Source organism: Pogona vitticeps, chromosome 6 (genome assembly GCF_051106095.1).
Source record: "Pogona vitticeps strain Pit_001003342236 chromosome 6, PviZW2.1, whole genome shotgun sequence".
Classification (NCBI taxonomy): Eukaryota; Metazoa; Chordata; class Lepidosauria; order Squamata; family Agamidae; genus Pogona; species Pogona vitticeps.
The window spans coordinates 28817383-28839958 of NC_135788.1; the positions used below are offsets into that span (position 1 = coordinate 28817383).

General features: G+C 42.1%; 1 protein-coding gene across 8 annotated transcripts in view; it reads right to left on the reverse strand.

Annotated features, from left to right (window-relative positions):
* Positions 1–22576, reverse strand: part of THSD7A (thrombospondin type 1 domain containing 7A) — a 349546-nt gene that overhangs the window by 26801 nt on the left and 300169 nt on the right. For all 8 annotated transcript variants that reach the window (XM_078377154.1, XM_073003242.2, XM_073003240.2 and 5 more), the window contains 5 exons: positions 14373–14551; positions 6760–6893; positions 5007–5160; positions 2510–2651; positions 1582–1697 (listed from right to left, as the gene is read on the reverse strand). In XM_078377154.1, coding sequence (XP_078233280.1) covers positions 1582–1697; positions 2510–2651; positions 5007–5160; positions 6760–6893; positions 14373–14551 — 725 coding nt within the window. The remainder of the gene's footprint in view (positions 1–1581; positions 1698–2509; positions 2652–5006; positions 5161–6759; positions 6894–14372; positions 14552–22576) is intronic.

Here is a 22576-nt window from a genome sequence, read left to right on the forward strand (position 1 = left end):
AAAAGGTAAACATGGCATTGGAGTTGGTCACAGCTGGGAAACCTGTTCTCCTCCAGATGTTGAACTTTCCTATCAGCTCCAGCCATCATGGCTGATGGTAAGAGAAGCTGGGAATACAAGTGCATCAATGGTTGGAAGACCAAAGTTTCCCTAGTCCTGTAACAGGTCAGAGTTGCACTATGGAAAGCAGTGCAAAACATTCCTGTTATAATGTCTCCCATTATTCCTGCATGTTGTTAAAAACATATTTTGTGGAATTAAACACAGAATATTAAAATACTGGTCACCAGTGAAAGCTTTAAGAAAGTAGAGTGGTTTCATTCCTCTTGATCTAGCAGTTCCAATTTATGAAAGCCAACCGACCATTCTGACTCTCCAGAATTAAATCCACAATTACTTACTCTTTCAGAAAAGACATTCAAGCTTCTCAAATGTCCATATCAACAGCCACATGTTTCATGTTTCATTAAGTAAGCAATATAAAGTAACATAGCAGAACCCAATTGCACAGTTTCATTTATAAGTATAATCACACCTACAGATGCAAGGACATACATGGCCCTGATAAACTTCATTTGAAGTTACTGGCAAACATCCAAATAAATCATTCTTGTCTACCTAAGACTTTACAATGTATAAATAGATCCAGCCAAATGTAAAGTAAATCCAGCCACACTGGCAAGGTCGCTGTGCATAAGGGAAACCCACTTTGCGGCTACAATGCTGTTGTTCAGTGTAGTATGTTACAACGACAGTAGGCCTATTGAATCAGTGGAAATTTGGTGAATTGATTCCTCCATAAGTTCTACTGATTCAATGGGCTTGCTCTAGTCACACCTTACTATGCTAAAGTAGCAACTATAGTAGGTCTATTTGAATCAATGGAACATATGGAGAAACTGATTCACCAAATCCCCCAAACAGCAGCAATGTCTGTACCGAGAAGGTAGAGAAGATGAGGCAATTTTCATTTCAACAATGTGAACCAATTATTTAGCCATTAGATAGTTTTTCAAATAGGGATTAATTTGTCATGCACAAATGATGTTAAAAGCTATACAGTACTTTCCTAGTGCTTTAGGTTGTTCAAATATTATCATAGAAGTTCCTTGCCTCTGCAATCTGGACCTGGGGGGAAAAAAACTGGTTCTAATCCAAAATGCAAGGAAAATAAGAAGGGCATGCTGATTCAGATGATGCTGGCAGATGTCCAAAGCACTACAAAGGAATCATTTCCAATTAAAACGATCATTATCATTCTGATTAAGATTTATTATACTTATTCACCTTGATTGCTTATTGTTCCCAAACCGTTACTTTTAAGAGATTAGAAGAAAAAAATTACCATACCTTTGTGGCCACACACTTAAGCAAACGGAGGAAATTAAATGACAAAATCACCTATTGTTACACAGGATCATTTACGAGGTACTCAACGCTTTATGAATAGCTTTGGAAAACATCTGTTTGAGGAGTGGGCTACAGGGTGCTGCTCAGTGCCAGTCTGATTCTGTCTAAATGAAGCATCAAAGGATAGTAGGTATTTTTACAAAGCAAGAAACTGAAAAAGCATCCACCTACCTCTTCACAATACTTCAGGTCAACTGACTTCCCATCACTGCGAACACAATCAAGCATTCTTGTTTTGATCCCATTGCCACAGACAGCTTTGTCACTCAGCTGGCATGTACTCCAATCTAGACATAAGGAAAAGAAATCAGAATCAAAAATGTTTTTTTAAAAAAAGGTTTCTGTTCACTGGATTGGAGATATGATTCATTATAATTTCATTTTCTCCTACATAATGAGTTCAAATATAAGCCTATTGGAAAACCATAACTAAAAAAAAACTGCCTGTTACAGGCAACACTGTGCTCATTTAATCAACATTTGTCCTGAGCAATGAGTTTTACTCTCAAGTAAAGTGAGCAACAGGATTGCAAGTAAAAGCACAAGTCTTTACATCAGTAGTTTCCAAAATTGGGCCTCCAGATGTTCGTGAACTAAAACTCCAGAAGGTGCCACCACCAGCTGTTCTGGTCAGGATTTTTGGGAGTTGTAGTCCAAGAACATCTGGAGACCTAAGGTTGGGAACCACTCCTTTAAACGATCACCTGATTACATCAGTCTCACAATATCTGGTAGGATTTACTTCCTTAGAGGTATGCATAGAATTGTAGGACAAATAACTACAAATAAGTAGTCAAGAACACAAAGGAAGCAGAAGAGGAGAAGGGAAGGCTTGTGCTAAAGGTAAGCAAACTGGTGCTTTCCAGATGTTTTAGATTGTAACTCCCACAATCCCCAACTACATAGCTTGGGTTCACAGGACTCTTACAGAAAAACATTTGAAAGGTGGCTCCTTACATCATCTATGGACTGATAGGCTTGAAAGAATCCAAAGATTTGCAGACATCCCACCACAGAGGGTAATCCAAAGCCTTGTTAGAGAAGTTTTGGATTTCCAAAGCGTTTTTGCAAGTACAGTAATTCTTAATTAACACAGTACCTGTCACATTGTATTCATAGTGGTAACAATTTTTGTTCAGACTGCAAGGCTCTATCTCCACAGTGGGAGGACAGGATTTCCCTTCCTGAGGTTGTCTCATAACTTCTGCAGACCGCTCTCTCACACTGCTTCCATCACATGGCTGAGAAAGGAAGATACACATCATTGACTTTGATACAAAATATGCATCAGGCTTAGATCAGTGTAGTATGACACTCAAGGAATTGGACTGAAACCTACAATACCAGTATCTAAAATTTTCACTTATACAGGAAGCTCACTGAACAAACTTCACTCATTTACTCTTAATTTAAAACTGACAACTATTTCTTAAAATGAACCTCCTTCACTGGAGTGCTGGGATGATGAAATGATGGGGAGGGAAGAATCATAAGTAAATGTAATAAATATATAATAAGCTTTAAAGCATGTTTTACAGAACAAGGGCCAAAATTGTATTGCATAGTTAGATCAGAAGAAGAAAAATGGTGTAACTTGCCATGGAAAATTGCTGCTAATTAATGAATATCTGCTTGGATTTCTCATTGCACACCAGTCAGTTATCTTGCTGTACAACCAGGCATTCAAGTGGAGACTCATTTATTAGTGGTGATTTGTCACTGCAAGTTACACAGTTTTCTTCTGACAGCATAACTATGTAACAGGATTTTGGCATATATATATATTTCAACTGGTGTATTCTTGGGATCAGGAATTCAGATGCTGTGTTTGATGGGGAGTCTGTTGAACCGCCATTTAGATAAACCACATCGAACTCCTCTACTTCCTCCTCAGCATGCAGCTCCTGCTCCAAATGATTAATTAGATTAATTGGCCAGAATTCTATTGAAGTTCACGTAAGGCTTGCATAACTGGCCAAGACTAATTACAGCTGAATAATTAGTGCTGTAGCACAACTCAGGCGCATAACTGGATACGTGATACAGGCACATGAATGCAACAGGCTTTGCTACCTTGTGCATTCGCTGCAATTAGCAGCAGCAAGATATTCAAACCTTCTGCAAACTCCAACAGAATGCTGATCATAGGATCTTACTAGCAATCTGAACCCTATACAGTGGGCCCTCAACTTACGAACGACCCTAGTTGCGAACATTTCGGGTTATGAACCCAATCTCATAAGAAACTATAGACCCTACTTGCGAATGCAGAATCAACTTACGAACCAAAAAAGGGGAAAAAGGGGAAAGGGGGAAAAATCTGCTCCTAATGGTAGGAACACATTAAGCAGCTTTGCATTAGTTCCTATGGGAACTAATGAATCAACTTGCGAACTGCACCCTCGATTTAAGAACCAAAACAGCCAGAACGGATTAAATTGTTTTCAATGCATTTCTATGGGAAATGCTGATTCAAGTTACGAACTTTTCGGGTTACGAATGGACTTCCAGAACGGATTAAGTTAGTAAATCGAGGGCCCACTATAATCTTAATCATGGTATTGGGGGGGGGGAAGCCAGCTATAAAGTGAGGGATTTGTGGGAGATTGGAAAGTGTTTTGGTGGGTTTGGGAGAGTTTAATGAGAAGGAGCAGAGGAAAACAAGGGAGGCTTCAGTAGATTGATTATTATTAGTTTTATTTATATGCCGCATTTCTCCCAACAAGGGACCAAAAGCGGAGAAGTGGAGTAGGCTTCCTTTTACAGAAGGGTTTACACTGCCATTTATTATAATTTGCAGTATCAAAAACAAGCTCAGGGAGATCCATTGGTCCTTATCAACGATTATCGCCTGGTAAACATGAGCAGCATAAGACGACTGCTGTGAAGAAGAGAATCACAGCTCAGTGGGAAAGAATGGAAAGCAGGGGAGGCAGGAGACTCAAATTTCAAAGGGACAATACATCTGTCCAGATTTTTGATGTGAAGTCTATAAGAGCTATCCAAGGTACTGAACCTACCCCACTTAGATAGCTTTGTTACAGTCAAGACTAAAATCTGGAACAGATCCAACCCCGCCTGAGAAATCAGAATCATCAGCCTCCAGTGGTACCACATTCAATCTTTGGCATCTTTATTAAAACAAGGATGCACACAGCACCAAATACAAGTTGTTCACGCCTTGCCATTGCCAAACGGTCCCCCTCCTGGGTCAAGTGGCATTGCAGTTTCTGTGCTGGTAACACAGCTGGGGTAGTGGTTGGTGACAGAGATAAAGCCTGTTTCCTGCTCCCATTCCCCCCACCCAGATGCAAGGGAAACACTGGTGTCCAGCAATCTCTATGAAGATCATTGGAGGTGAATAAGATAAGAGCCTCCCTCCAGTAGTCTTCACAGAGATCACAATGGGATAGAAGCTAAAACCTTTTCCAATCCTTGCCCAATAAGGCAGCTTCCTATGTATGGAGTCCTCTCTTTGAAATTCCCAGGGCCAGCTGACTAGCCTGGCTGGCTACAGAAAGAACACTTGTGGAACAAGTGAGAATATTCATATATTCACCACATCCACCAACCCTTTTGCATAACTGCTACCTTACCAAGGAACACCAAGACCATTGGCCCCACTCAGACATGACACAGTCCTCTGGACATGGCAAGGTGCATTTCCTAGCACCAATAGGCATCTCTTCTGGGTCACACAGGTAATCCTCAACAACCTCAGAAGGACCATCCACGGTGTTCTGCATGCATCTGGAAAAGCAAAGGCCATGCTTAAGGACACAGAATGTAGATTTTTCCATTTTCATTAGAAGTGGGATATTAAGAATAGATTGAGTAAAATTGTTATTCACATATAATTTATACAGTAGTTTACATGGAGTTTTTTTAAAAATCAGGACACGGTTGCATAGTCTTCAAAACAATACAAATGCAGGAACAGGTGATACCATTATTAGACCATTAAGAAAAAAATAAAATAAAGCAAGCATTCAATGATAGAAAATTCATGTTCTTCAGGCCGTGCACCAACATCTTGTGAGTAATTCCAAAATTATATGCTTTTATTAAAGTCCCAAAGTCTCATGGCCAATGTAGAGGCCAGGTTAGCTTCTTTGACAGAAACAATTGCACTCTGCAAGGGGCCTGTGGGAAGAGGGTGTGGTCTCAAATCTAAAGCTAACCGGACCTCTACATCAGCCATAAGACTGGACTGGAGGAATGGAGAATGGGCAAAGCAGAATACCAAGAGTCTATAGTCACTGATGGTGTGCCAAAAGGTCACAGACAGATAATCTGTGCCAGGATAGCTGGTAGGAGATGGCACATCACACTTGCAGGCAGACATCAGGATTGAGGGAGAGTGAATTCTTAGTAATCACTGCAAAACCCCTCTATCCTGCCTGTTGTTCCTTTATATATTGTCACTTTGCATCCAACTTATAGAGACCTTAATACGGTTTTCAGGTATATGAGATATTTAAGGATTAACTTAATCATTATCCTTCCATGAATTTCCATGGCTGAGCAAGGATCTGAGCCTCTGCCTCTTGAGTTCTAGTCCATCCCTCTATCCACCAAATCACACTGGCTCTCCTGTCACCCCAGGCTACTTCTATGCCCTTCTAGTTGTGTTGAGAGCCACTGGGTCTATTCTAGTGAAGAATGCATCTAACCCAGGGCTTTCGATACAATACTACCTAGTCATCATTGATTATGACCTTAAGTAGAGATGGTGACAACTCACCATTTTGGCGAGTTGTCCCACTTTGTGAGTGGGCAAAAGTTGATGACTCACAAAGCACAAAGTTGCCCCATGAAGCAACAAATAGCGAGTATATTCGTCGATTTGTGGGGGAGTTATTTTAAAAAAAGCCCACCCCTGCTGCCCCCTCCACCCCCCAGCCCCACTAATACCCCCTTCCTATTAAAAAACCAATAAAACACCATTCTGCCTACTGGCCGCCGATCAACTGATTGGTGGCAGAAAGGCAACCACCCCGCCCACAGCGACCAAAACCCACAGCCTACCCCCGTTTTTCTACCCCACTCTTCCTTTCCCTACCTTAGCCCTCCCCCACCCCCCACAACACCCCCTTACCATAATCACTGCTGCCGAAGTTTCCTTCTGGCCTCCCAGCCACGGCATGTAAAAAGAGAGATTGGCTAGTTTTTACAAAGATGGTGGCTGTGGCTTCCTTTAGGGTAGGGAAGCTGCAGCCTATTCCTATTCCAACCTATTCCTGATAATCAAGCCCAGTCTGTTTGCTTGAAGAGAGAACGTTGCTTTAGCAGAAAGGTGAATTCTTCTCCCACTCCTCTGTGAAACGGTCATATTAATGTTTTGCTCACCTCACTTTCCTGGTTTGCACGCCCTCACCACAATTCTCCTTTAAGTCCACATTCGTCACTTTGCATACACTCCACGGCTCAGTGACCCCAATGTACTGGCTGCAGTCACTATGGCATGGGACTACTTCGTAGACCTGGAAAATGCACACACCAAACATGAGGTTGCTTCACCGACAGGGGCAGATCAGTCAGGTGGAATTTGCAGCAGCATCATCACTGCAGTTTACTGACAAACTCCCCACAATGCTTATCGTGAAAATTCGAGAAACAGGACACTTGCTGTGAAAGTTAGGACAGAGTCATGCACTGACAATCAGCATTAGCAAGCAAGGGGATATGTATGTGTGCCTTTGCTCACTCCGCCTCCCGGTGTACTACACTGCCTCAGCTAACTCATAATGATGAGTCTCTGAAATATCTTTCTGGGAACTGCTTCAAAGTCTATGTTGTTGTTCTGAGCCACCAGGTCACCTCCAACCTATGGCAACCCTACGAATGAGTGACTCTCCAAAATATCCTATCACCAACTATGGGGATGAGAGGAATTTCATGGGAGTTACCTTTCTGGTTTCTTTTCCTTAGATTTCCTCACTCCCTAACAGGAAATACAACAGCTGTTACACACGTGTTAGAGAGTACACAGTCCTTCAAAAGTTGATGGACAGCAACTCCCACCAGCCCGAGTCAAAACAGCTGATGAGGAGAAATGATGGACGTTACAACCCACAAACATCCAAAATATCAGATCTAAGGTAATCAATCCATAAAAAAGCATAAAAAGAAAACATGAACAGGGCTGGACAGAGATCTCCTCAGTTTCATAGGCTGTCCCTTACTTGATCTGATCTGTCCTAAGTTATGCTACTCAATCTTAGACTGATACTCCTAGCAATGTTTATCTCACTCCTCTCTTGTCCAGATTTGAGCCTCTCTCCTTGCTTCTATAGTATTGTTTCTGAGTGTATGCTTGAAACAGAAAAGTCATAAACATTATTATTCCATGCCAGCAGACCAAGGGAAAGAGGTAGAAGAAGCCAATGCCTGAGTAGCTAAACAGGTCCAATGCTACATGGCTTTACAATGGATCCTCCCATCTGTTCTTCTATTTAGCAAGCAATGATTTGATAAAGAGGGCTATTCAAGTTCTCTGCTAAAGCTTGGAGCTGGAAGTGCTTGGATTTAGTGTTCCAGATAGGGTGGCAGTTTTATTTTGTTTTTTTATTTTGTGGTCTCGTAATAATCTAGAACAGTAGTTCCCAACCTTGAGTAACCCAAGAGTCCTTGGACTGCAAATTCCAGAAACCCCGGCCAGCACAGCTAGTACTGAAGGCTTCTGGAAACTCCAGTCCAAGAACACCTGGGTTACCCAAGACTGCCAACCACTGATCTAGAGGCCAATGCTATTTGGTACACGCTACAGTCAGTACTGTGACCTTCACACAGTAATAGGCATCAGAGTGATACATCAAATGGGGCAAGAGTGAACTTGAAGGAAAGGCTAGCTCAGGGACAGCATCCTTGGCCAGCTCATGGAGTCCCAATGCCATGGAAAGACCCACCAGAACTCCCTGACTTCACAACCACATTGTCCCCAATCCACTTGACAGTGAGCAGTTGTGGTGACGGGGACTGGCAATCACTACTTTTATCCAGCTTCTCTCTCCTTCTCAGCAGTGTTGAGTAAAGGCATAGTGCTATTGGTGTCCCATCTTCCTCACCGAAAGATACATTGCCAAGGACTCTCCAAGGTGTGGAGCGAGCCTTGAAGTAGAACTTAAAGGCCTTCATACAGGCTCCCAGACAACACTCCAAGAGACATTTGTCTTGAGAAGCACAGAAAGCAGAAATTGTCCTGATGAAAATGTGGAATAAGGTAACATTGGTGAAGTGTGAAGTTTGAAGGAGTCCCACCACTCAGTGTCATCTTGCCCACTGGATTGTTCCACGGTCAAACTCCACCTGGAACCAAACTAGTTCCCTGTCCCATTATATGCCTGGGTTGGTGTGATGATCAAGAAGACCTAAACACCCACCAAGCGTCGCCCTAGACTTATTAGGGGTTAGCTCTCATCTATCAGCCAAATTGTGTAAGTAAATACAATTGCCATCCTTTTTTTTAATCTTAGCCCTGTGCTTTTTCCTAACTCCTCCCACTGCAGGCACAAAGAAGGCTGTGATCATTGCATACTGAAAAGAACTGCACAAAACACATATAGCTTCAAAGAAAAGTTACAGCCAAAGACAAACAATACATAGGTTATGGAATTTTCTCTAGATGCATGCCGGAATGCTGTACATCTCTTTCACAGACTCTTACCTGAGCCTGGGGCAGGAGTTGGCCATGAACGCAAGGGAATGAGCAAAGGTAAATAAAAACAATAGTTAGGAAGCGAAAAAGGTATTTAATAACAGGCATGCTGATCCAAAGCATTACACTGATCCCTCCCAAAATTAATGTTCCTCACAAAACATATGGTGTTTTTTTTGTTTCTGCGCTTAATCCTCCATGATGCAGAAAGATTCGATACAGGGACATTAAACTTTGAAAGTGCCCAGTTTGTAGCACATGGTCATATTTTCAGTCCACTGAGACTACTGGTTTGTTTAGAAATTCTTATACAGTAGGAACTTTGTATCCACGGGGGATCGCTCCCCCCGTGGATGCTGAAATACGTGGATTACACAAATACTATACACAGTATAGTCTCTGGCTCTCTTTAGTGGCCAGTTCTGGTAACCTCATCTTTATAAAAAATATATTTCTAGGACTTTTAATATTTTGAATATTTTCAGATTGTGGATAAGTGAATCAGCAGATACTGATCCCGCTGATAAGGGAGTCCTATTGTATTTCTCATCCTTAAGAAAATGCTTCTTTGGGGTATGTTTGAGGCAGTCAAAGGAAATTAAATACTTTTTAAATGATCTTTTTTCTTTCTTAATTTGCGCCACAAAAACAGAACAACAAGAGTAGAAAAAGGAAGGCTATCAGCAAAGCTCTTTCCTCCAGCAGTGAGGGAGGGAGAGATGGAAACTGGCCATAGGCATCTTCCATGAGAAGAAATCCTCCACAAATCCCAGATCTAGCCCAGCTACTTGTTTCTTAGTAAAAAAGCATACTCCAAGCCCCTACTCTGAAAAGAAAATACCTACACATATCTTATTGACAGAGCAAGACATTCAGATCTGGACAAAACACTGAAAAGAATGATGTTTCATGGTGAATTTATTTTAACATGATTAGCATTTTGCCAGTGGGGAACTTAAAGACTGACAACATAAAGGATGCCACAGCTGAGACGGCAGAATGGCATCAATAAGAAACATCTCCTGGGATGCGGAATAATTATTTATAATTGTAGATGTTGAAAAACAAGAAGATGGAATGTCATCAAATTTCAAATTTGGATTACTGTATATTATTTGGCTTTTTAAAGTTTTTAAGGTTTCTAGTTTTTAAGGCTGAAATACTGTTGTTTGTTTGTTTGTTTGTTTTGTCTGGATGGAAAATGATTTTCTCCATTACCCTTATTGCTCTTAAAGACATTAACAGCGTCTTTGTAAAATAATTGACGTTCAACACGTGCTATATGTTATAGTAAAAGTATGGGTTGTTGATTTCACATATACACTAAGAGAACATTGAGTAATTTTTACTGGTGCTTATTGGATTTCCCGATGTTTTTCTAAATAGTACCTTGTGCTACATCCACATGGGGATTAAAATTATACTTCTTGGATCATTAAACTATTCCTTCACACCTTCTAGAATGTGTTGCATATTGTGAGGGCTGAGAGCCCTCAGCACCTCCAAAACCATGAATTTTTTGCAACAGGTAGGGAAAATCTGATTCTAAAGCAAAGTTTTTGTGTGTTTTTTTAAATTTCAGCAGCAAAACACTACAATATATTTAAAGCAAATAAAAGTCTTGCTTTATATGTCTTCCTCCTGCTCGTGCTGAATTTTATGGCAGGTCCTAGAGGACCCTGAACATTTCTGTTTGAATGGATGTTGGAAGATCTGCCTTCCACGGGTTGCTTTTACTGCAAACACAGAGCTGTATTCAGCTTCTAGCTTTTCTGAGGGGCCTAACGCCGAGGGAGGCCCGGAGAGAAAGAACAAGAAACTGGGCCTTCTCATCAGTGGCCCCTCGCCTTTGGAACAGTCTCCCTCCAGAGATCTGTCCGGCTCTCTCGCTGGGTGTTTTTAAGAGCAAAGCCTGGCTCCTTAGGCAGGCTTTCCCTCCTGTCATCACTTGAATTTTTTCCCATTTGTGCCACATTACTATTGTTGTTTTTTACTTTATTATTTTGTTTTCATTCCATTTTTTATTGTTAGCTATCCAGAGTATACTTTGATCTAGATGGGCGGGGTAGAACTCTAATAAATAAATAAAGTCTATAAGCTGCATATAAGGTGCAAATTAATTGTACAGCTAGTAGCTTAGACCAGTGGTTCTTAACCTTTTTGAAAGAAATGCCCCCTTGAGCCATTGAGGAAGTTATCATCGCCCCCTCCCTGAGGTGATGATATCTTACCTACCTACCTACCTACCTACCTACCTACCTACCTACCTACCTACCTACCTACCTACCTACCTACCTAGTCTCCCTCCCCACCCGGGTGCGAGGCAGCGCTTCACGGGGCGAGGACGAGAACCCAAGAGACCCTTTCCTTCTACCCGATTCACACTCGGTGCTCCCCTAAAGGAGAAAGGTGAGACGTGGCAGGTAGAAAGAGCTGGATCATCTGGCGGCAGCAGCAGCACCGGATCTACTGGCAGCACTGCGGCTGCAGTCGCCTTCACAGGTTTGGCTCACTCCAGTGCCCCCCTACCGCCCCTTCTGTTCTTTTGCCCCCACACCGCCCCTTTTCGTTCTACCGCCTCCCTGAAAAATGAAATCCCCCCTGGGGGGGCATTATTGCCCACGTTAAGAACCACTGGCTTAGACTACCTTTCTCAGTTTTCCTGATATGTAGGTTTGGAATAAAGTGTATTCAATATTAAAGAGATATAATGATGGGCAAAACTCACAAAAATCGTGATTCGTGGTTTGTGGCTACCCAGAAACCATAAAACATCCAACGTTTGCGAAAAAATAAACCTGAATCGCTTCATTTTTTTAAAAAAAGTTGTGTTTTTTAAAAAGGAAAAATTAACCTTCTTCCCCCTTCCCACTGCCCTGTTACCTCCTTACCTTGTAGGAGGTATAAACAATATGATTGAATGGAGAAAACAGAGGGGCACACATATTAATCTCACTAATCCAAATAGAAATTTTGCACTGTTCCTCAAACTGACCATGGTTTCACTACTCCTCACTGAGGTTTTTTCTTTGGTTTTATTGATTAATTTGCAGCTATGCATGACACCTATTTATGCCAATTCAATTTTTTAAAAAACATATACAGATTCCTTTTGGCAGAAACAAACGAACAAAATTATTCATTTCTGTATTCCAGAACATGTCCAGTAAGAAATCTTGTCTCAGGTTCCACCTTCATATTCAGCACCACATCCTTCTTTTCTGCAAAATTTACCATTTTTTTTCAGTATAGCTCCACACATGAAATTGTGCAAATTCAGGGCCAGAAAAATACACACATATGTTCATACAACCACCCACACTATGCCTGTAATTTTAGGAGGAAGAAGCATGAATTTGTGGAAAACATACATATGTTAACACTAGGACAGGGAGAAACAGAAATGTTAATAATGAAAAGATAAATGTAACAATAAAACAAAAAGTATGCCAGCTACCACTAGAGGGCAACATTGTCATAGCTATAAACCTCATAATCTTCAGAATACTGTATACTTCTCTGTCTATCACTTATTTTAATATGTTCTTTAAAAACTGATGTATATGAATTCATCAGAAATGAAGGACAACTTATTAAAATAGTTTTCTTCTGGATTTGAATACCTTCACCTACAAAAACCAGCCTTCATGCTCACTTTCTTTGGTGTTAAATTGGATTACAAATTTGGTTTATTAGCTTTAGTTTAACACTTATTATGTTCTAAAGTAGAACTAATTACATCCTCTTAAGTGGAAAATCAAATCAGCGGGCCATTTCCTTCTGTGCTTGCAAAACGTCAGCATAATGGCATCTAGCAAATGCACATCTCATTCAGATGAGAATGGCCGGCAGTTCTTCCCCCTTGCAATCTCTCCTTCCCACACTGAAGGGAATTTATGGAAATGAGAACACAGGCTGTGATATTTACCGGACAAAATGCAGATTAATTCCAAATTCAAGATGGGTATAAATCAAATAGAAAAGACACAATGCTGCCCCTTCTTCTGTCATTCATTGTTCAATTGTTCCGAACATGAAACAGGGCCAAATGAGCTTTGCAAGAAGAGAGGGCTAGATGCAAATCTAGTAAATTCTCAGAGTAGATCAACGGCAATAAACGAGGCATATTGGTCATGACTAGCTCAAATTGTTGATTTCAGTGGATTGGTTTTTAGCCCTATGTCTGTGTTCAAATCTAGAGCACACTTAAGGTCTGCTGAAGGTTATGCTCAGCATTATACTTCATTGTTTGGCACATCTGAATGGAGGATAGAACATACTTCCCCCCCACACACTACTTGGTTTGGTCAAATGTAAGGAAAGCAGATTTCTGCGGAAGAGCAGGGAAACAACAGAAGGCATTACCTGTCATTCACTTAAAGAAACCTTAGCTATTTGATGATCTTTAATCCATTAATTAATTACACATGCATACAATTAAAGCAATATGTTGACTGCTGAAGATAAAAATGCTTTATTTGTAAACACAACTTCTCTCTGTCACAGCAGTCTTCACATTATCAAACCATCGCCAATGGCCACGTGGTCTGGGGAACTGTGGGAATTGTAGTCCAAAAATAGCTATCCAAAACTCTGTAGAAGATTCTTGTCTATGTGTGTGTTCAGGAGTGAGGGACAGTCTTCTCTCTGTCTGCTATATTCCTGCTCTCTGTAGTTTCTGTCACATTAACCAACCTTGTTTCATTTAACTAAGGCTGTGGAACACAAGCAACATAACTTGTGGTGGTTTTTCACTGCGAATTAATGAGTCCTTGCTAGGATTTTCAGGCTTGTGCAAATGAACCAGATTGATGTGTGCCCAATCATCCCACTGAGGACTTGTGAACTGCCAGCCAGAAGCTGCTACAAGTTATGCGGTTTGCCTTATATGGATATAATAAAGCAAAAGGATTTGGGCAATAAAAAATAATTACATATTCAAAAATTGCTCGTTTCTTTTGTCAGGAATTGTTTTTCGGGATGCATTTTTATTTGGTTCAAAAGTCTATTGCACAATTAACTTAAAATTAATCAGAGGGAATAAAGTTCCCAGCTCTAGCAAAAAAACAACAATTCTGTTTGCTAAGAAGACAAGGTTAAGGAGACCACTAAGAGTGTTCAGTACAAAGGGACCAAAGCAAAGGAAGCCATCTTGCACAAGCGTAATTTTTTTTAACCTTCTCTTGGATTTCGTATTTGTCTCTTCCATTAAGTATTTATAACAAGAAGCAAAGTCTTATTTTGTTTCCAGCTTTGAAATGCACAAGAATAATGGCTGACAGAAATGTAGACAGGGAGACATTACCTGATTGACATGATCCAACTTGGGGCAGGGCCTTCCACCATTGTAGGGCTTCTCCCGGAGCCATTTAGACCTGACTTTGACTCCACTGCCACAGGACTTACTGCAGCGAGACCAGTTGGACCACTCACTGAGTTTGCAATCTGAGGGACATGGAATGATGCAGGCTTCTTCAATATACCCTGAGTGACAGAAAGAAAGAAAGAAAGCATAAACTTAGAACACAGGAAGAACCTGGCAGGAACAAAGCAAAGATTCGTCTAATCTCCCATTTCAGTTCTTCCTCAAAGTAGCTCTCTAGGAAGCCATAAGATGAACATAGAAATAAGCACATTTTCTTTTGGAGCCACTACAGCGACCATTAGGAAGCATATTGCTAATGAGGTTCTATGACACTGTATCATAACAATTAACACACCCATTTTCCATGGACTCATCTAGTTGTTATTAAAGCCATCAGAACTGGTGGCCACATAATCACCACATGTGATTTTATAATTTTGGAGTGGGGAATCTTTGATCTTCTCATGTTTCGGACCACAACTTTCACAGCCTTTTAGCACTGGTCACAGCATAGGACTAAAACTCAGGAGACCTGGGTTCAAAGCCCTGTTCGGGGATGAAACTCATTCCATGACTTTGGGCCAATGACAAATTCTCCGCCCAGGATTCCTCACTGAGTTGCTGTGAAGATAAAGTAGGAAAGAATAGAGCCATGTGGACTGACTCGAGATTACTGGAGGAATAGTGGGATATTAGTGCAACAAATGAATGAATGAATGAATAAATCAATTAATCAACAAACCCTAAAACCTCAGAGAGCTACTGCTAGCCAGAATTGACAACGGAAGGGTTAATGGGTCTGTAATCTGGCATGATACAAAGGAGATGTGTCCTCTACCCCTGGAGATGACAGGAGTCTGTTAATATAGATATTTCTTCATCATTGGACTTCTATTAAAATTCTGCTAAGAATCAAAGACACCCATCCAGAGAATACGCTGAAGGGACAAGCACCTGCTGTGCTGTCTTACAAGGATTTGTTCACATCAGAGACTTATGGTTCCACTCTTTCGACAGCTGGAATGTGACTGACACCACCCTGTCTCCTGTTATATCACCCTCACGAGAAACCATTTAACGAAAGGTCTTGAGAGGCAGCCTGTCTGGTTGCTGCCTTCCATAGCTAAATCAAGGGATATCACTGGTGGCTTGAACATATGTTTGCCTCCTTGCTAGGTCAAATGTGCCTGATCCTCTTGAAACCCGGGAACTTAACACTTTGCACACTACTGAGGCTAAAAAGAGAGAGTGATCTGTCACATCAATGATCTGCAGATTAACAGCCATCTGCCCTCCGTTCCCCACAGAGTAATTGCTGGGACGATAATGCAAGTGCTTGGCTGTGATTTCAAAGTTTTCAAAGGTGAGAGTAGTACCATCGGGGTAAGTAAAGGTCAGTTTCCACAATTCCTAGAACAACTCTCTGTGGCAGTTAGGCAGTTGTTTTCCAGGAGGCTTTGTTACAATTAATAATAATCATGTGCTGTCAAGTTAATTCTGACTTATAGAGACCCTTTCCCAGGTAAGAAGCAAAACAAAGACGACGACGATGACAATGACGACGACGACGACGACGACGACAATAATAATAATAATAATAATAATAATAATAATAATAATAATAATAATAATAATAATAATAATAATAATAATAATAATAATTGAATCTAGTGAAATGAGGGGAAGGGCAGACGCAAAAAAAATGGCCCTATAAGGAAGAAGCACATTGAGAAGCCACAGAATGCTGAATGCCAAGTTGCAGAAGGAGGGGATGAAATCAGAAGGGACAGAATGCAATAGTCTTTAGCTCCTATTGAATACTTGAATATTTGAATACTTTGCCTCTAAACTTCATTAGTACCTAGCAAAATGCTTACCATATTTGGGAGACTTTCCATACGCTTTACTCCCCAGATGAAACTGATTATATTTTATTTATTTATTTATTTATTGGACTTATATACCGCCCCATAGCGCTACAAGCACTCTCCGGGCGGTTTACAATTTTTAATTATACAGGCTACACATTCCCCCCCCCCCCAGCAAGCTGGGTACTCATTTTACTGACCTCGGAAGGATGGAAGGCTGGGTCAACCAGATTCTGGTTATACATTACTAGTTTAGACAATGTGCTTTCATTGACTGCATTTGCACCACAAAGTTACTGGACAAAAAAAGAGAAAATAAAATAATTTTTGAAGGGTGGTGTGAGGAGGCCACTGTTGGCACCCTGAGACGACAGATGCCTGCAAGGAAGCTGGTTGAAGAGGACCACCTGTGAGGGGCAGAGGGCAAGGTGGAGGCCAGGATAGAGTCTGGAAGGAAGACTCAGGGGCTTTCTTCATGGAAACTGAGGAAAAGATGGAAACTTCAGAGGAAGAGAAGATGTGGGGAGAAGCCATCAAGGCTTGAGATCCCCAATTCTGTACCTTGCCGAGGTGGAGCATGGAGCATCAGGCTAAAGTCCCCACACCCCATCTACTGGGTAGAGGAAGGGGCTGTGAACAAGCAACCCTGAGGCCAGGACTCTAGGAGTGTACCATATCTATGGCACAACTTTGGTGCCTGAGTCATCTGACAGGAGCAGCAGCACCCACCCTGACTCTGCTGCAATGCTGGCGACAAAAGTGCCAACACAAAAGGCAGAGGAGTCTCTGGGAGAAATAGTGGAGCAGGCATCAATAATCCCCACTTGTCTCTACTGGCCATCTGGGTGTTAACCAGGGCCAAGACTCATCCACCTCTCTTGCTTTCAGGGACCAGAACTCATAGGACACCCTGTGGATTTAATAGGGAACCCTCTTGAAAGGACATTACCTTGGTGGTGGGAGTTAGTGCCAGGAACTCAACCCTGGAGGGAGTTAAGGACAGGGTTCCTGTTTCTATCACTTCCTTGGTTGCAATAAAGTCTCTTCTTGGTCATTCTTATAACCTGGAGCCTATGGAATTATTTTCAGGAAACCCGGCAGCCACCGGCACCACCGGAAGTGAGTCTGATGCTGCTCACACATGGGATATAAATTCTTTAATAGATAAATAAGTAAACAAACTGGAAACGTTATTTCTACATACAGCTGGAACCTGATATGTGAACATTTGCCATTAACTAATTCATAGTAGGCATGCACAACCTATGAGAAGTGTGATTCATGTTCTGCAGAAAGAAAGAAAATGCCTATAAAACCACAGCTGCCAACTTCTGTAACAACCACTCACATATAGAAGGTTGATTGACAACCCCTTTAGCTGACTGCAAACTGAGGTAAGTGAATACAAAGCATATAATGTCCTTGAGATTTGTAGGTGATGCATGAAGTGACTGACCAGACGTATATCAGATTCAGAGTCAAAGCTCAGCCAGAGACCCCTGAACTGAACTTGAAGCTTGCTCCACCTAATATAACTGTCGTCAAAATTAAGGGAAGGGGCCATTAATGGCAGCTAAGAGCCCATCTAGTCTGCAAGTCCATAACAAGCTATTTCAGAAATAAACCAGTCCACTGTAGGAAATGGCATTATAGTCACACATTTTAATTTGAGAGTACAAAGTGATGGGATACTAACAAAAAGGAATTCATCCAGCAAAAAATGAGTATTGGTCTCCTTTCTTAAATGCAATGAAAGGTTTTTTCAAAGCCCAGAGATATGGAGCTCCTGGCAAAGCAGCTAGTGAAGGCTGAGTTTATTATCTGATTAAGGGAGGTTATCTTTACTTCCAGGGATCTCAATCCTGCCTTTGGGGCAGTTCATAGAAGACTGAGGGAAGTTATGATAGTATTTTTCAAGTACTTGACAGGTAGTCATACAGAGAAGGGGCAGGATCTGTTTTGACTATCCCAGAGTGAAGGACACGTAGTAATGGGCTCAAGCTACAGGGAGTCAGAATTTGGCTGAATATCAGGAAAAACTTAATAACTGTTAGAGCAGTATGACAATAGAACTAATTACCTCAGGAGGTGATCAGCACTCCAACATGGAGATGTTCAAGAGAAAACTGGAAAACCATCTGTCAGGTCTGCTTTGATTTGGACTCCTGCACTGAGCAGGAGATTGGACTTGATGGCCTTATAGCCCCCTTCCAGCTCAATTATTCTATGATTCTATGATAGACTGAATTGAGCACACCTAACATTTGGGAAATTCTCTCCTCTACAAGCCATGATCCCCGCCTTGCTATTTTTTAAAAAATAGACTCTAAAGATTATTCTAGAGCAGTGTTCACCAACCTTTTTACTAGTGCGGACCAGCGGAGCCTCTGAGGGAGGTGGGGTGGCCCTTTGCGCTTGCGCTCTCCATCGCATGCACGAAGTGGTGGGGAGCACCTGCGCCTATGTCATGCATGCACATTCCCTCACAGCTTCGCGCATGCGCAGGAGTGCCTGCCCACCCGCGCACCCACCCCACCCCTGCATGCGGGTGCATGCTTGAGGGGGTGAGAGAGTGCATGCCAGCAGTAGCAGCGGAAGCCTGGGAGTCTTTTTTTATTATATTTTAATAAACATTTTTTATTTTACTCCTCCGGCCTCATTGGAGCCCACTGGAAGGCCAGCAGCCGGAGCACCCGGCCATGCCCTGCCTCCCAGCTCTTTCCAACCCCCACCCCACCTCTGTCGCTGCCGGCGCTGCCGGGAGGAGAGCAGCTGGAGCACCCGGCTCTAGCCCTGCCTCCTGGCTCCTACCCATCCCCACCCCCCGCAAAGGCAAACCTCCCGCCCCTCCCGCATGCACTCCCCTCCCCACAGGTGCTTTGCGTGCACAGGTGATTGTGTGAAGAGGTGAGGGAACACTCATGTCGGTGCTGGCACGCATGTGCACAAAGCACTTGTGGGGAGTGCATGCGGGGGCGGGGGGAGGTCTGTCTTCGTGGCCTGGTTGGGCTCCAGCCACGGACCAGCAATGGGCCGCAGACCGGGAGTTGATGACCTCTGTTCTAGAGCACATGAAATTATACATTCAGTTTCCTTTTAAACCCTTCAGTTACTTTGTATACTTGCATGCTCTCACTTGCATGTTAGTAATGTTGGAACTGATCCTAAGTGAGGCAGATATTTTGATGCAGCTAAAATCTCAGTGCCTGTCACTTTAATGCAGTGGTTCTCAAACTAGGGTCTCCAGATGTTCTTGGACTGCAGTTCCCAGAAGCCTTCCTCACTCACTGTGCTGGCCAGGATTTCTGGGAGTTGCAGTTCAAGAGCATCTGGGGACTCCAGTTTGAGGACCACTGCTTTAATGAAAGCCAACGCAAGGCTGGGGGCGGGGGTGTGTGGGCAAACGCAATGCAAAAATCCCTCTACTATCAGTATGGAAGATAGACACAGTATTCTTAGACTGAAGTTGCTACTATGCAGTAATGGTAATGAATGAAATCAACTAATGCAAAATGAAATTTGAGAAGCAGTTAAGGAGGCAGCACAGTCTAGTACAAGATATACACTTGGGCAAGACTTCCAGGAACATTTTGAGTAGGCAGATACCCAGTGGAAGAGTGAGCATCCACCACAGCTATCTGTCATGATATAAGTAGCATTATTTTTAAAAGGCACACACGCATCCACTATTCTGTCTGGAAAGATTTAACATTACAGTGCAATGTACTAATATGTGGTGTTACCACTGGCAACTTTTTAGATTAAATATAGAATTACAACATATTCCTTAGTACATTAAATGAGTGGTCATGTAAATTCAGCTGAACAGGCTCCCAGGGAGTGTTTAACAAGTATATTGGCATTTTATCTATTACGAAAAATACAGGAGGCCAAAGATGCTGGCCACATATCTTCAGAAGTTGGCTAATTAGCATATGGTAGCCAAGGCTGGTTCTACTATTAGGCAGCATGACACAACCACCTTAGATACTGGCAGATACTAGGAAGCAGCAATAAATTAGAGAGCTATAGTATGTGTCAGGCAGCCTGCCCAATTCCCCCAGGCCATTCAGCTGTCTCCAAGTGTGGTGGAGGATACACCTCCATTATTGATGGTTAACTGGTGATTAGCTGACTTTCATACATGGTATGGGCAGGACACCAAATCTTGTTCTTCGCTGTAGGCAGCAAAGTATCTTTGGCCAGCTCAGACGCCAGCTGCTCTCTACCAGCTGTTTGCACTGACTGGTTATATGAACCTGACAAACATTTGTGGATGCCATTGGCACAGTGCATAGTGAAGAACCTGGAAATGCCCTGTGTCTCCACATAGCACCCTTAAAGAATTAAAGATGGACAGATACATTGTAATATATCCACCACCCTCCTCCTCCTTTCCTTACCTGTCTGCTTTTTATCCAGTACACATCACCAAATGAACAAAAAAACAGAACATTATGGATCAAACCAAAGGCATATCTGGTCCAGCGTTGTGCTTCCACAGTGACCAATGAAACACCAAAGGTAAGTGAGTGATACACCTTGCTGCCCAGGTGTCCTCAACAACTGATACCCATAGGTACTCTCATAGCAGAGGTAAGGCACAACCATTTGATGAGTGACCATTAATTGGTTATTGTACGTTTTTCGGACTCTTTGGCAGTGTTCTGGAGGTTTTTCTTCCTAACGTTTCACTAGTCTCTGTGGCCAGCATCTTCAGAGGACAGGAGTTAGAACTCTGTCTGTGTTCTGGGGTAGTGTGTTGGATAGTTGAGTATCTGTAGCTGTGGGATCAGCTTTTTGTCCTTTTCAGGAGATTGGGTGATTATGGTGATCAGAGTGTTTTTTTGTTATCGGTCAACAGAGATTGGCAAAATGTTAGGAAGAAAAACCTCCAGAACATGGCCAAACAGCCCACAAAACATACAACAACTATCAGAGCCCAGCTGTAAAATACATTCAAGAATACATTGATCATTAATTGTTTCATCTTCCATGAAACGCTGTAAGATGTACAAGTTAATGTCCATCCCTTATAGCAATAAATTCCATCATTAACTGTGTTACATGATGCAATATTCACTTTTATGCATTCTCTGTCTCCTACCACTCAGCTTCAGTAATGGTCCCAGGCTCTAGATGAAAGAGATGTCTCTTTCCCAGCCACTTTCTATTTTGCTTGTTTGCTCAGAAATTTACAGATCTGCTGCAGGAATGCCTGCTCATGTGGCACTATTCCAGTATCAGATCTCTGTACTAATGTAGTCATCTCACCTTGCAGAGGATCAAAGCACCAGCACTTCTCCTGCAGTGGGGAACCCTCCTGGGATCACTTCCTATTGGTTCTGTCAGAATACGTCCTCCATGGCTTCCCCTCAGCTAGCTGCTGGCTTGTGTCTCTTCAGACTAGCCCCTCCTTCAAAACCGCCCTACCTTCACATCTCATAGGGATATATTTTTCCCTCTTCACTTCAAATTGCTTTCCCATTTGGATAAGATAGGACTCTTATCCCCACTTCGTGCTTGTCTAAGGAGCTGGGAGCTGGATTGCCCTCTCATATCCCTGCCTCTCTGCTTTCTGACTGGGCAGCTCAGTTTCCCTGACTAATACTAATAGAAATAACATCCTTACTGCTTTCTCAAAGGAAAAAAAAATAACGTTGGCTGTACAATCAAGCAAAGTGAGGAAGCTTCCTCAGGGAACACATGCCGGGGGGAGGGGGAGAGAATAGTTCCTTGGCTATTCTGTTCCAATCCCCTAAATGTGGTGTGGTGCATTCCAATGTGGCGGGGGATGCTAACCAATGACCAGTGCTAGTCTGGTCAACTGGAACTACAGCCAGTATTTGTATCGGCTTCGAGGGAGGAAATCCAGCTCGTTCTTTGCCTCAGGCAGCACAGTGTCTTCAGCTAGCACTGCAAAAGAGGCGACATCCATAAACAGAGAACTTGGGATTATGTTTTTTGACATAAAGAAGGAGGATGAGGTATCATGAACTAATAGGCATGTTCTAATTTGGGCTACATAACCAAACATAATGTCTAAGAATAAATACTCTGACCTAATTGGCGTGTATTTCCAAGCAAATGTGTTCACAGAAAGAAAACAGGTATCAACCAAATATGATGCGATATGATACAATATAGTTTTGTATTTTATAGGTTTTAGGTTATGTAGCTGATTTAATGGTACGACATGGTTTTTAGTAAATTAAATAAAACATTTCATGGGACAGTGGCTTATATTAAACATTGACTTTTGTTATTAAATACTAT